At 36.5% G+C, this 16174-nt stretch overlaps 2 protein-coding genes and 1 pseudogene across 2 annotated transcripts; 2 read left to right on the plus strand and 1 right to left on the minus strand.

The window, feature by feature from the left end:
- The first annotated feature begins 2019 nt into the window (after window positions 1–2019).
- On the plus strand, window positions 2020–3182 carry LOC128621053 (olfactory receptor 52A1-like). Its single transcript, XM_053646532.1, has one exon. It carries the CDS (start codon window positions 2223–2225, stop codon window positions 3180–3182), a length of 960 nt encoding a protein of 319 aa, XP_053502507.1. The 5' UTR covers window positions 2020–2222.
- A 5853-nt stretch (window positions 3183–9035) lies between these two features.
- LOC128621054 (olfactory receptor 52B2-like) lies at window positions 9036–10371 on the plus strand. The gene has a single exon (XM_053646533.1). It carries the CDS (start codon window positions 9382–9384, stop codon window positions 10369–10371), a length of 990 nt encoding a protein of 329 aa, XP_053502508.1. The 5' UTR covers window positions 9036–9381.
- A 2504-nt stretch (window positions 10372–12875) lies between these two features.
- Window positions 12876–15548, minus strand: LOC128621401 (mitochondrial import receptor subunit TOM70-like; annotated as a pseudogene).
- Window positions 15549–16174: the final 626 nt, after the last annotated feature.

Here is a 16174-nt window from a genome sequence, read left to right on the forward strand (position 1 = left end):
ATGAACAGCATCCTCACATAATTGTCTTTTTTGTCCAGGTGGGTCAGAGACAGGTGGATAGCAGCAGATATGGCTTCCTCTGCAGATATGGCTGCATCCTCTGTTGAGTGGTTAGGGAAGTAGGCATACTGGAATGGGTCCAGTGTGGTGGGAAGACTGCTCTTTGTATTTCAAGATTAGCAGCTTGAAGCACTTAAAGGTGTGATAAATGTAAGTGCATTTTGCCAGTAGTCAGCGAGACAGATCATGGATGATCTCTTTGGCACAGGGATGATGGTGGCCATCTTGAAGCACACAGACAGCTGCTTGGCTCAGGTTGATGTCCTAACAAACATCTTCAAGCTGATCAGCACATTCCCTGAGCACCCAAACAGGTACAGTGCTGTGGAAAAATTATTTGCCTCATCCTGATTTCTTCTGTGTTTCGGTATATCTAATGCTGAATAGTTTTAGATCTTCAAATGAAATACAGTATAAAACAAAGGCAACCTTAGTAAATACAAAATATAGTTTCTGTTTTTTTTATTGAAGCAAAAAACGTTATCCAACACCTGTCACCAATTTGAAAAAACTACTTTCCTCCTTAAACTTTAAATCTGGTTGTGCCACCTATAGCAGCAATAACTGCAACCAAATGCTTCAGATAACTAGAGATCAGTCTTTCTTTTACTTCTAGGACTAGGACCTGCTCCTATGCTTTGAATCATTGTCTTGCTGCATAATCCAGTTGCGCTTGAGGTTCAACTTACAGACTGAAGACCGGACATTCTCCTTTAGGACATTCTCCTTTAGAATTCATGTTTCTCTCAATTATTGCAAGTTGCCCAGGTCCTGAAGTAACAAAGCATGGCCACACCATCGCACTTACACCACCATGCTTGACCGTAGATATGATGTTCTTTTTGTGGAATTCTGTGGTTGGCTTACGCCAGATGTAACGGGACTCCTGTCTTCTAAACAGTTCTATTTTCAAGTCATCAGACCACAGAACATTCACCCAAAAGGTTTGAGGATCATCAAAGTGTGTTTTGGCAAAATTCAGACGAGCTTTAATGTTTTTCTGGGTTAGCAGTGCTTTTTGCCTCACTACTCTTCCATGGATGCCATTTTTGCCCAGTGTATTTTTGATAGTGGAGTCATGAACAGTGTCCTTTATTGGTGCAAGAGAGGCCGGTAGTTCTTTTGATGTTGTTCTTGGTTCTTTTGTTACTTCTTGGATGAGTCGTTGCTGTGCTCTTGGAGGAATTTTGGAAGTTTTTCCATTTGGAGGTAATGGCTCTCGCTGTGGTTCTTTGGAGTCCCAGAGCCTTTGAAATAGCTTTGTAACCCTTCTCAGACTGATGTATTTCAATCACCTTCTTCATCATTTCTGGAACTTTGGCATAGTGTGTTAATGGGTAAGACCTTTGAACAAATTTCATGCTGTTGAAAAAGTTCTATTTAAGTGTTGATTTTAGTGAACAGGGTTTGCAGTAAACAGGCCTAGTTGCGTCTAGTCCAATTGAACCCCAATATGAATGCTGTTTCATAGATTTGGGGAACTCATAACTACAGGTGCATTTTCACACAGCTTCAATAAATAACATAATCATTTAAAAGATTTATTTTGTGTTTACCTTGTTTTATCTAAAAATCTATTATCTCAGAATATTAGAATAAAGAGTTTATAATACAGAAATGTCGACCTTCTGAAAAGTATGTTAATTTATGCACTCAATACTTGGTCAGAGCGCATTTTACAGAAATTACTGCATCAGTGTGACGTGACATGGAGGCAGTCAGCCTGTGGCATTTCTGAGGTGTTATGGAAGCCCAGGTTGCTTGGATACACTTCTACATACAGTATTGCAAATTGGCATTTTACTTGTTTAATCTCTGTGGATTTCTTTCAGCCCCACAGTCCCATGTAACCTAGTCAACAACTGACATGTGAAAAAAGTGACCTGTGGGATGAAGTTAATATGCAGAGATCCAAATATGTTTAGGTCTCTGGGTGGATACATAGGTGGTTATAATAAACACCATCACCTCAGATGTGTTCAGTTTGTGGATATCGTGATGCTGTGGCACTTTCACAGAATAAGTTATCAATATATTTAGTCTTATAAGCTTGTTCTCGGTAAAATACTGGTCATAACACTAAACAATTTGCCCATGTTAAATGTCTTAACCCATATATTGTTATATTGTTTTTATCATTTTGTCCAGGCCTTGAAGTTACAATGGGGGGAGACACATCTCTTAATAATTCCAATTTAACACGTTTTATGACTATTCTGACCATGGAATCATTGGACATAACACCATCCAGTGTTTTTTTTATATTGATCATTGCCATCATGACATACTGCTTAATTTTGTTCTTCCAGTCCATGCTACTTGTGACTATTGCTGTAAAACGGGATCTGCAAAAACCGATGTACATACTGCTGTTTAATTTGTCCATATGTGACATTATGGGAGCTACGGCTTTTTACCCACAGCTGGCTGGTAGTGTATTGTCTCAGAGCAGAGAAATATCGTACGCTGCCTGTGCCTTGCAAGGCATACTTCTTCACCTCTATGGGAATGGATCTCTTTTATTTCTCACTGTTATGGCGTATGACAGATACATTGCCATTTGCAAGCCTTTGAGATACCACAATCTGATGACACAAGGTACCTTGGTGAAACTTATTTTTATGGTCTGGTCCATAGATTTTGTTATGATTGGTTGTTTATTCATACTCACAATAAGCAAAGAAATGTGCAGGACAAATATAGTGGACATGTACTGCAATAATCCTTCTTTAATGAAGTTAAGCTGTGAGGATACAAGCGTGATTAACTATTATGGCTTGTTTACTATAGCTCTTGTACAAGGCTCTTCCATACTGATAGTGTCATTATCATATATCAAAATCCTAATTACCTGTCTTTCTACAAAACAGACACAATCTATAAGTAAGGCAATGCAAACCTGTGGGACGCATTTAATTGTTTTTCTGAGTTTTGAGATTAACACATTCTTACTACTGATTTCACACAGGTTAGATGCAGTATCTCCACACTTAAGAAGGGCCTTTGGTGTTTCAATTGTTATCTTTCCTCCAATTCTTAACCCTCTAATTTACGGGTTGAAAACAAGGGAAATTCGACAAGCAATATTTAAGTTTTTACAAAGAAAGATTTCTTTTATCTAAAAGAAAACTAAAAGCAAATACAAAGTCTTTTGCAATGTACGAAAATAAATAAATAAAAAAACTAGGCTTGTCCATTGCACTAAATTAAAATGACTTCTGAAATTATTCACTGAAACAGCATTGAAATATATGAATATTTTGAAATTCTATTCCTGTTTTTCAAAAACATTTTATTTTACGATAAAAAAAGTATATGAAACATACAATAGGATAAGCATGCTGATGAGCTGTTAGAGGACCTTTTTATTTATTTACATTCATTTTACTTATATTTATTTTGCTGTCATAAAAACTAAATAATGCATAATTAAACTAAATAATGCTCTGATGTTATGCATATAAGTATTATAGTCAGAGTCAAATTCAACTTTAACGTTCTGCATATTGCACAACAAATGAGGTAATGTGCCCTTTCAGTGATACATTATACATACACATTAAACAAAAACATTAAATGCAACCAATAAAAGGATATATCTGGTAGTGTAAATAGCTTAAGGCCCATTATTTAATTTCCCACTGAAATTCACAGGATTTAATTATCTGTAAGATTAGTACAACAGTTTGTCCAGTTACAATGTGGTCACCTTTTTAAAAAATGATTCCAAATATGTGATGAACAGGTGAGAATGCTCTCTAACAGCAGTTGTATATAAAGTGTGTATGTATAAATAAATAAAAGAATGTTAGATATTCAGTATACTGTTATGTCACATGGTATCAACATGGAATGTGCTGAACCGGGATATGTCCAACATATTATTGTATTCGATACACAGAAGAGAATTCATTGTGTCCAAGAAGCCACCATTTGTATCATTTTTGTATTATTTTTCTTCTGTTTATCTGTCTAGGGAGAAGCTAGTTCAAGAACTCATCTAATTTGATTTCAGATGAATGTTTTTGAACTAAAAGTCACAGTGTTTTGTACTGGAACTCACAGTGCATTATGGGAATTCTGTGTTGTGAACCTATGCCGCGATTAGATTTGCTTTGTGATTTTAATAATATAGATAAATGTATTTGTAGATTACCCTTAGGCTAGAATATTTCCTTGAGTGGAGATGTGTTAAACAAATCACTTGCACCATAATCTGTCTGTGTTGGGGAGGATTCACTAGCTGTTGTTAATTCCAAGTGATATAGAGATGTTCGCTATTGGATGCCGATCAGGACACTAGAGCTACAACAGCTAATTGATGAAATTGATTATTATCGATTTATTATTCGGACAATCTTTTTTTGTTTATTATTTATGTTACAATTATTCGGATTTTGGGGCAGGGGGTCAGTGGTGGTCAGTGTTGTAATTGCAGGGGGTATGTGGAAAAGTTTTAAAAATGTTTAAATAATATATATATATATATATATATATATATATATATATATATATATATATATATATATATATAATTTTTTGTTAAATCTATCAAAATATATTCAAATGAGATGTTTTAAAATTATTATTCACATACATTCACAAATATCACGTTAGCTACGTTGACGATCGTTCATTGATGGATTTATTACAAATGAAATGATAATTTGAAAAACCTATGAGTGGTAGACAAGTTCAAGTGTCACTTTGATGTATAATATAAACAAAAGATAATTCAGGGAGTCAAATTAAATGTCACACCAACAATAAAATGTAAAAAATAAAATCTTGAAATGTTTTCATGATATTTTAAATGTCCAATGTTAATATTATTAATGTGAAAGATTAATAAAATAAAGCAACATATATAGAAATGACTGTTAAATATATCGCCTATAATTGTTGTGGAGTGAGGGGGTCCTTGTGGATTCTTCGAAATATGCTAGGGGTCCAAAGCTCACAAAAGGTTGAGAACCAGTGGTCTAGTGTATGAATTTAGCAGTATAGTTTCAAATGGAACACATTAGTTTTTTTCTAACTGGAAGTATAAGCCACTTCCTAGTCGACGGCGCATGACGTCATACGCACGTAATGTCATGCCTCTAGCTTTAGCAGATACCCAGAGTCACCGTCAATGACTTTCTTCAGTTTACTGTTTATGTCAAATTTACCTTTTATTCCCAACATCACCTCAGTCACCATCAGACAGAGGCGTAATCGTCAAGTAATTGAGGAAGAAAGTGTGCGACCTCCAAGTCCTCTAAGGCATTTTATATTAAACACCCTGAAGATTAAACTTTATAAAGTGACAAGAACGACAGTGAGGCATGAGCACAAACTTATATTTATATCCAAAATGCTCCACTGTGTGCAAGGAGTTGGGGAAACTGGTGCGAGTTGCTTAAAAGGTTTAGTTTAATTAAAGTATATTGTCATTATATGGTTTATTTGCACACTTGTAGTGTAACTTCTATGGTTTATTATAATGGAAGTGGTCTGTTAGTAATGAGGCCCCGTTGCTCCTCACTTGCGGTGTAGACATGGTGATAAACAGAGGGAGTGGGAGTAAGATCTGTAATGTCACATTAAAACACTATGGTCAAACATAAAACAACATGCCTAAAGACAGTGAGTAACAGAAACCATAAGGTGCAATGAAAGGGAGTTTTTATTATCAATTTAAATATAAACTAATATATTAGTTTATATTATACTTAAGTCTTTATGCAAACTTTTTATGGATGCAAAAAAAGCACTGAATTAAACTACAGTCCTAAATGAATAATATATATTCTGGTGTGTGTGTGTGTGTGTGTGTGTGTGTGTGTGTGTGTGTGTGTGTGTGTGTGTGTATCGGGTTCTTTTCAGTCTAATATAATTGGAGAAACAGTTGTGTAAAGTTTTAGTCTGAAGTTTATATTTGTAACACGCAGTTTGTGGATTTTATTTTAAATAAACAATGGTACTGAAAGTTGGCCCTCCCATCCGATAAATCGAAAAAATTATTTGCCAACTAATTGATTATGAAAATAATTGTTAGTTGCAGCCCTACAGGACACAGAAAAGAATTTTAGTGAAGCAATATTTTATTCAAACTACAGGCAGCATGTTACTTTATGTCCATGATTTCTGAAATAAAATATATTCAATAATAAATATTGTGTTTATACTATAATAATAATAATAAGTAGAAGAAGAAGAGGAAGAAGAAGAAGATAAGTTTTGGGGTTTTTACATTTCAGAAAGATCAGAAAAGTTTACCAACTGTAAAGCTGGGGCACTTACAGTGCTGCTTGAAAGCATATTTCTTTTATTTGTACAGACACACAGTAGAAATGTGGTTTTATTTAGGGCTCAATAAGGCAGTCAAGCTAAATCCATATCATTAGCATAATGTTAAAGACCTTGCCCTTTTTAAAATTTCCATGAGCAGGTTTTGCATATAATGTCCATGTATTGCACATGCCCATTTACTACAAATCAGAAATGTGCATTACTCTGAACTGTTGGGCTAGTTAAAGTCTTTTTGTGTGGTACTTGAGTTGGAGATTTTAGCGAAACCTGCCAACCCCACCCCATGAGCTTTCACAAGCTGTCCTTTAAAGTACAGCAAAATAAAACCCTCGCTTTCATGCAACCGGTTTTGTTTTGTCCAATGGGATCCAAATGCACACACCTAGTTTAAAGCTTTCTGGGAAGATTTTTAGAAAAAAAAAAAAAAAGCATATTCTATTATAAATACTAACATGCTCATTTTTCGTATCTGTATTTGTATTCTTTTAGGACACATTATATGTTAAATCCAAATAATGCATGGGTGTTCAATTACAGCTCTAGTATACAGTATAAGTTGGAAATGCATAAGAATTTCTACTAACACTCAATGCTAATAAACAAAGGCTAAAGGGTTTGTTACATAGCCCGCGTCGCAAACTCACTATGAACAAATATGTACACATCAAATTCTTAAAAATACTTTTGATTTTTTAGAACAAAATTACTACCCAAACAACTTATAATATTAAATATGACGAAAAGGTACCTTACATTTCTCACATATGCATGTACACACAATTTTGGGATAAATTAATTAACATTGCCTCTAATGTTGGGAAAATCAGCTACCCACCTTCCTCCTTACTTTATCTCACATCACAAGAGGGAACTGAATGGCTTTTGCAAATTAAAGAAACAACAGAATTATATTATTTAATGAAATAACAATAGCAATGGTTTCTTCTTCTCTATCATAACATTGAAGGGGATGTCTCATATTGTTTATGTTGAAAATCTGATGAAAACTGTTGCATTTTGCTGCAGGTCTCTTTGTGTGTTTCTATGTCCTATCCATACATCACATAATTATAAGTAAAGCGATTCAAGGAATATGCAGACAGGTATACAGTAATGCATTTATATTTGTGCAGTGGTGGCTCACTGGATAAGGATCTGGGCTACTGATTAGTATCGATCTCCCATTGGCCTCTGAGCTAGGCCATTGACACTTGTCTGCTCCAAGGGCACTGGTTCATGAGAGACCCTGCACAAGGAAATGGGTAGGCTCTCCTCCTGTCAGTTTTATGCACAATCCAAAGCATGGTTAGCAAAGCCTGCCTTGGCAGCCTTCAAATATATGCTCTGTGTGCCATAGTTGCTCCTTGGACACTGTTTCAAAAAGGCCCTAGAAAGGACAGTGACAGTTTCAGAATCAACAAAACCATCAGTTCCAAACATACCAGCCACATAGTGCCTTTAGATCACTATATTGCAACCCATATAAAGATTCCATCAACTTTGCATGAGCCCTATACATAAAGATTCACAGAAAAAAGTCAGGTTGGGAGCACAGCCCCACAGATAACAGATTCCATGCCACTGGCGGGACACTGCTAGAAACATTGAAACAAATGACATCTTAGCAAGTAATATATCTTGAATATTGTCACATTCATCTAGCATTTCCTATTATAAGATTACCAATAAACCTAAGATAAGATTATTACCCTATTTCTAGACATTTTACTAATTTCAAGCTTTAAATGTTCTTACTTTTTGGCAGACAATGTTGGTTCTTTCTAGAAATAAATTAGTAAAAAATTATATCTAGAAATGGGTTCAACAATCATATACTTGGTTTATTGAAATCTTATAATAGGAAATAACATAAATTCATATAAACCCTAAACTGCTCAGTTGTATAAATGAGATAAATGTAAGTTGCTCTGGATAAGGGCATCTGCCAAATGCTGTAAATGTAAATGTACACGTGAGTGCCCAGATGAGACTGTATTGACCTTGTAGTCAAACTCTAGGTTTCAGACAAAGGTCACATTATCGATGGACCATACAGTGTTGCATGCACAGTGCACTTCCTTCAATGATACTTAGATAAACAACTGATCTGAGAATCAGATGGCCCACATCATATCTTTCACTGATGACAGATGAAAAGAGCACACTTGTTCAAACAGCAACTTGCCCACTGAGTGGTGGATATTGTCACTATGGCCTACTGGTAGGATGGACATCTGGACCCTACCAGTGACATAACACTCTATGAGGAGTGTCTAATCCCCGCTTCATGGGAGTTACTTAGTGGTATACTGCTGCAGGAAGCTTGCACTGCTGCTACCTAGTGTCATTGTATCTCTGAACAAGACCATATAGAGAACATTAGAGGGGAAGTTAAAAAGTTAAAAAGGGACATGTGGATCATCGTTTTAAAACCCCACCTATAGCAAAACCTGCTTAATTATACCAAACAACATTCAAGTAGAACATACAGAATGCTTTATTATATGATTAGATATTATAGTATTATATTTACTTCAAACAAATACATCCATATACAAAATTCATTAAAAGATGTCTCCATTCTGTACTCCCAAATACAGACTTGCACAATATCCTCATCATATTACTTGTTTTTTTTTTTTTTTTAATTTTAGGGGGATGTGAGGGGGGGGGGTCTGTTGTTGTGTTTTTTACTGCAGGCCACTGTTAGCTCCAAGGATAACTCTCAAACCCACAATCCAATGTAACCTAGCATCAACAACTGTGATTTGAAAAACAATTGACCCGTGGGATAAGGTTAACATGCAGAAATCTAAATATTTAAGTCTCTGGTTAGATAAACGAGTGGTGAAAATGAATACCCTCACCTCAGATGTGTTCAGTTTGTGGATATCATGATGCTGTAGCACATTTACTGAATTAGTTGTCATCATACTTAGTCTTATCAGTTTGTTGTAGGTAAGAAAGCATATTTGTAGTAAAAGAAAATAATTTGCCCATGTTAAATGTCTTAACTAGTATTTTGTTATGTTGTTTCTTCCAGGTCTTGAAGTTATAATGGGGGGAGACACATATCTTAATAATTCAAATTTAACACGTTTTATGACTATTCTGACCATGGAATCATTGGACATACCTCCATCCAGTGCTTCTTCAATATTCGTTTTTGGCATCATCACATACTGTTTAATTTTGTTCTTCCAGTCCATACTACTTGTGACTATTGTTGTAAAAAGGGATCTGCATAAACCAATGTACATACTGCTGTTTAATTTGTCTGTATGTGACCTTATGGGAGCTACGGCTTTTTTCCCACAAATGGTTTGCAGTATACTGTCTCAGAGCAGAGAAATATCCTACCCTACCTGTGCGTTACAAGGCATCCTAATTCACCTCTATCTATGTGGATCAGTCTTATTTCTCACTGTTATGGCGTATGACAGATACGTTGCCATTTGTAAGCCTTTGAGATACCACAATCTGATGACACAAGGTACCTTGGTGAAACTTATTTTTATGGTCTGGTCCATAGATGTTGTTATAATTGGGTCTGTATTTACACTCACAATGAGCAAAGAAATTTGCAGGACAAATATAGTGGACATGTACTGCAATAATCCTTCTTTAATGAAGTTAAGCTGTGAGGATATGAGAGCAAGTAACTATTATGGCTTGTTTACTATAGCTCTTATACAAGGCTCTTCCATACTGATAGTGTCATTATCATATATCAAAATCCTAATGATCTGTATTTCTACAAAACAGGAAAAATCTATAAGCAAGGCAATGCAAACCTGTGGGACGCATTTAATTGTTTTTATGAGTTTTGAGATTAACTCATTCTTTGCACTGATTTCACACAGGTTAGATGCAGTATCTCCACACTTAAGAAGGGCCTTTGGTGTTTCAATTATTATCTTTCCTCCAATTCTTAACCCTCTAATTTACGGGTTGAAAACAAGGGAAATTCGACAAGCAGTGTTTACGTTTTTACAAAGAAAGATTTCTTTTATCTAACAGAAAACTAATAGCAAATACAAAGTCTTTTGCAATGTACCAAATAAATTAAATTTCCATTGCACTAAATTAAAATGACTTCTGAAATTATTCACTGAAACAGCATTGAAATATATGAATATTTTGAAATTCTATTCCTGTTATCCAAAAACATTTTATTTTACGATCAAATAATAAAAAATGTATATGAAACATACAATAGGATAAGCATGCTGATGAGCTGTTAGAGGACCTTATATTTATTTTGCTCTCATAAAAACTAAATAATGCATAATTAAACTAAATAATGCTTTGATGTTATGTATATAAGTTTTATAGTCAAAGTCAAATTCAACTTTAACATTGCACAACAAATGAGGTAATGTGCCCTTTCAGTGATACACACATACATACACATTAAACGAAATCATTAAATGCAACCAATAAAAAGAATATATCTGGTAGGGTGAATAGCTTAAGGACCATTATTTAATTTATATATATATATATATATATATATATATATATATATATGTATATGTGTATATATTCCAAAAATGTGATGAACAGGTTGAGGATTCTCTCTCAGAGCAGCTGTATATAAAGGTGTGTCTATAAATAAAAGAATATTAGATATTCAGTATAATGTTACATAACATGGTATCAACATGGAATGTTTCCAACATATTATTGTATTCAATACACAGAAGAGAATTCATTGTGTCCAAGAAGCCACCATTTGCATTACTTTTGTATTATTTTTCTTCTGTTTATCTGTCTAGGGAGAAGCTAATTCAAGAACTCATCTAATTTGATTTCAGATGAATGTTTTTGAACTAAAAGTTACAGTGTTTTTTACTGGAAGTCACAGTGCATTATGGGAATTCTGTGTTGTGAACCTATGTCGCGATTTGGTTTGTTTTGTGATATTAACAATATAGATAAATGTATTTGCAGATTAACCTTAGGCTAGAATATTTCCTTGAGTGGAATGTGTTAAACACATGAATTACACCATAATCTGTCTGTGCTGGGGAGGCCTCACTGGCTTACTTGTTAATCCCAAGTGATAAAGAGATGTTTGCTATTGGATGCCGATCAGGACACAGAGAAAACAATTTTAGTGAAGCAATATTTTATTCAAACTGCAGGCAGCATGTTACTTTATGTCCATGATTTCTGAAATAAAATATAATCAATAATTAATATTGTATTTATACTATAGTAACAATAATAAGTTTTGGGGCACTAATATCTAATAATTAGCTGGGACACTTACAGTGCTGCTTCAAGTCAAAATGGGATCCAGCATTTCATTATAATGCCCGTATGATTTTCTCAGAATATTTTCTTTTAATAATGATGGAAAATGATAATTTAAGAACGACGAAAAATATGCACAATGAATGCACAATTATTATTTTTTTTTACAATATTTTAAAAAAATAAATTAAATTGTTATTTTTGTGGAAAACCAACAGAAATATGCAGCCCTGTGAATGGTCTGTGTGAACTATATGGTAGGGTTCAATATGTGAATGTATATTTCTTTTATTTGTACAGACACACAGTAGAAATGTGGTTTTATTTAGGGATCAATAAGGCAGTCAGGCTAAACCCAACTCATCAGCATAATTTTAAAGACCTTGCCCTTTTTAAAATTTTCATGAGCAGGTTTTTGCATATAATGTCCATGTATTGCACATGCCCATTTACTACATATCAGAAATGTGCATTACTGTGAACTGTTGGACTAGTTAAAGTCTTTTTGTGTGGTATTTGAGTTGGAGATTTTAGCGAAACCTGCCAACCCTCCCCATGAGCTTTCACAAGCTGTCCTTTAAAGTACAGCAAAATAAAACCCTCGCTTTCATGCAACCTGTTTTGTTTTGTCCAATGGGATCCAAATGCACACACCTAGTTTAAAGATTTTTAGGAAGATTTTTAGGAAAAAAAAAAAAAAAGGATATTCTATTATAAATACTAACATGCTCATTTTTTGTATCTGTATTTGTATTCTTCTGGGACACATTATCTGTTAAATCCAAATAATGCATGGGTGTTCAATTACAGCTCAGTATAAGTAATACAGTATAAGTTGGATTTGCATAAGAATTTCTACTAACACTCAGTGCTAAATAAACAAAGGCTAAAGGGTTTGTTACCTAGCCTGCATCTCAAACTCAGTATGAACAAATATGTACACATCAAATTCTCAAAAATACTTTTGATATTTTAGAACAAAATTACTATGCACTCAACTTATAATATTAAATATATAAAAGGTACCATACATTTCTCACATATGCATGTACACACAATTTTGGGATAAATGAATTAACATTGCCTCTTATGTTGGGAAAATCAGCTACCCACATTCCTCCGTACTGCATCTCACATCACAAGAGGGCACTCAATGGCTTTTGCAATATATATATATTTTTTTTAGTGCACAGTTTAGGTTATTGACTCTTCAATTGGTTGTACTGGTTTAGTGTAAATATAGCAGTTTGGTTGGGGTTTTTCCCCTGTTTTCTTACATGAAACAACGTATATGTCACATCTACTGAAACAAGATGAGCTTTTCTGACATTAATTTCAATAAACCAACTAACTGGACAGCATTATTACTACAAGAAAGCCTTCTTAATATTTACTTATAGAGAAATTACACTCATGCTGTACATAATATGAAAAGACAAAAGGCAAGCCCCTACATTTAAAAAAGAAAAAGAAATCAGGATGTATATGAAGGGGGGGGGGGAAAAGTAAATTGCTGAATGGCCGAAATTCTTCGCCGTGACATATAAACGCAATGTTTCAATAACAGTGGTGACACATATGGCTCAGACAAATTAACTGAAACAATGCATCCAGCACTTCCCATAAAACAATGATGTATATTGAGTTCTATAATGTGACAATGGCCAAACTGTCAAGCACACTGGAACAATTCATCACCCCAACAAGCAAAAATATCAGAAAACGAATCACTTCTCCAACAGTATGCACGCAGTTATCTATGGAAAATATGTTAGTGACTCAATAAAAAATAAAAAAAACCCCAAAGCATTAAACTTTTTAGGGGAATTTGTTTAAAATTACTAACACTAGTTTTAACATAGCTTGATATTACGAGGCTTCAAATTATTTAGGGATTTCAAAAGGGCGCATAATATGTGACACTATATGCAGTGTGTGCATGCTTTATGAAGGGTTGTATTAGTTTTCACCACAAGTGCCAGGCCACTGAGAACCGATTTCTCTTTCTCCCAGTCTTTTTTCTGCCTCGGCTCAGATTCCCTCACCTTTCTATCACCCTGATCACAATGGGGTAAACATGATCGCATGACTCCAGAGCAGACTCTGCCCTTCTCTCTTGTGATGATGGATTAAAACCTTACACAAAAATGAAATAACTCAAATGTTCATGGATATGAGATGTGTATTCAGGCTCAGCAATAGTGGGATTTGGTGGTGGGGGGGTTAACTTGAGCCCATACTTCCTGGCCACCTCGGGCTGTGCATAGGAAGCATCGCAGAGTGAGTACAGATGGGCCATCTCCATCTCAGACTTGGCAAGGTTAATGGCCTTGTTGAACATATCTATGGCCTTGTTCAGGTTGCCCCTCTGGACTTCAATGGTTCCCATTGTTTCATAGGCAAAGTCACATTTGTTGTCAATCTCAGTGGCTTTGCTAATCAGATCCAAGCCCATGTCCAGATCCTGCTTCCACTGGAGCTGCAGCAGCCCTTTATGGACATAGGTTGTGGCATTATCAGGCTCCAGTTCAATACATTTGTCATACATCTCATCTGCCTTCCCAAACAGCTGCTGGTCAGTCAGTACCTGTGCATAAAGAGCATAGCCTTCTGCACATTTTGGAAACCTTCTGATGATGTCCTCGAAGCCGTCCATGGCTGTCTGCACTTGAGATGGGCTGTTTCTGGTGTACGCCTTTCTATACAGAGCAAAGCACTTCTGTGCCTGTGCCAGGGCAGAGTCAGGCCTGAGCAGGATACACTCATCAAAATCTGTCACTGCCTCCTCGACCTGGTCCAGCAGGATCTTCAGCTGTCCCTTATGGTGATAGACGTTTGCGTTCCGATGATCTATTTCGGCTGCCATGTTGAAGTCTTGGGTGGAGAGCTGTGGCTGCTGCTGCTGCTGCATGTACATGCTGCCACGTTTTATCAGAGCATTTGCTCGCAACTTGACATTGGCGTCCTGCATGTTGATGACTCGGTCCAGGTCGGGCTGGGCAGCTGTGGCGTTGCCGATGAGCAGGTAGAAAGTGGCTCTTAGCAGCAGAGCTTCGGCAGTGTGTCTGCCCTTAGATTCGATTTCCTTAGTGCACTCACTGATGATCTTATCATAGTTCTCCTCTTCCATGTACTGCTTGGCCTTCAGATAGCCAAAGCTCTTTGTGACCTCAGCAGCCTCGCCCTCCTTATCCTTGTCCTCAAATTTCTTCTCCCCCTTCTGAAGGGTTTGCGATATGATGTCATTGGTGAAGGAGCTGAAGTAGGACTTGATAAACTGTGGTGATGGCATTAGAGGCTCCCGGTTCTTGTATTTATCCTTGGCTTTCTCTTTTCCCAGCTGTTTCAGCACTTTGTCTGCCAGTAGCATGCTTTGCTGGTTCTGGAAGACCTCGCGTATACATACAGCTGTCACATCTTCCAGACACTCCTTTTTGTTGTGTAGTCTTTCGAGGGCTCTGGCATGCCTAAAGAGAGCTTTGATGTAGTGCGGGTTCATCTCGACAGCCTGAGAACAGTCCTCCACCACTTCGGTCCATTTCGCCTGCTGCTCGTATGCTGCAGCTCTGTTCTGGTAGAACGTGGACAGGTCACTCTTCTGTTCTTTGGGGCTAATGCTGATGGCCTCAGTGTTGCACTGGATTGCCTGCTAGGACTTGCCAGCCTTGAAATACTTGTTACCCCTGTTCTTAGCAGCCTGCGCCTTATCTAGAGGACTCATGTTGTCCTGCTCGCTGCCTTCGGGAGTTTCCTCTCCTCATTGCGCTCACTCGGCTGATCCTTGCCACTGCTCCGGCTCTGGCCCCGGCTCCACAGGTACACGGCTCTGACGCCCAGCACGATGGGAGTCCCGACCAGCAGCACCAGCTGCCACCGGGGCAGACCGGACCCGGCCACTGGTTCGATGGGCTTCGAAGCGGTCATCGGTGCCACCATAAAACAAACACACACAGAACTCACACACACACCAACTTTAGCAGGCAACGGAAATCGCCGTGAGGTCAGAGAAGGAGCGAAGGCATTGTGGGATACTGGGGGACTCTCAGCAACCAAGGAGAAACACAACTTCTGGAAACAAAATAATCATTGTAATAATAATAATAATAATAATAATAATAATAATAATATAGAATGATAAAAAAAATAGATATACAATTTTAGTTGCTAAAGAGTTCAAAATGGCACTGGTATAAAGTTCTTTTCGGCTTTTGCAAATTAAAGAAACAACAGAATTATATTATTTAGTGAAATAACAATAGCAATGGTTTCCAGCTTCTCTGTCATAACATTGAAGGGGATGTCTCATATTGTTTATGTTGAAAATCTGATGAAAACTGTTGCATTTTGCTGCAGGTCTCTTTGTGTGTTTCTATGTCCTATCCATAAATCACATAATTAGAAGTAAAGAGATTCAAGGAATATGCAGACAGGTATACAGTAATGCATTTATATTTGGGCAGTGGTGGCTCAGTGGATAGGGATCTGGGCTACTGATTAGTATCAATCTCCCACTGGCCTCTGAGCTAGGCCATTGATACTTGTCTGCTCCAAGGGCTCTGGT

This window comes from Ictalurus furcatus, chromosome 17 (genome assembly GCF_023375685.1).
Source record: "Ictalurus furcatus strain D&B chromosome 17, Billie_1.0, whole genome shotgun sequence".
Lineage (NCBI taxonomy): Eukaryota > Metazoa > Chordata > Actinopteri > Siluriformes > Ictaluridae > Ictalurus > Ictalurus furcatus.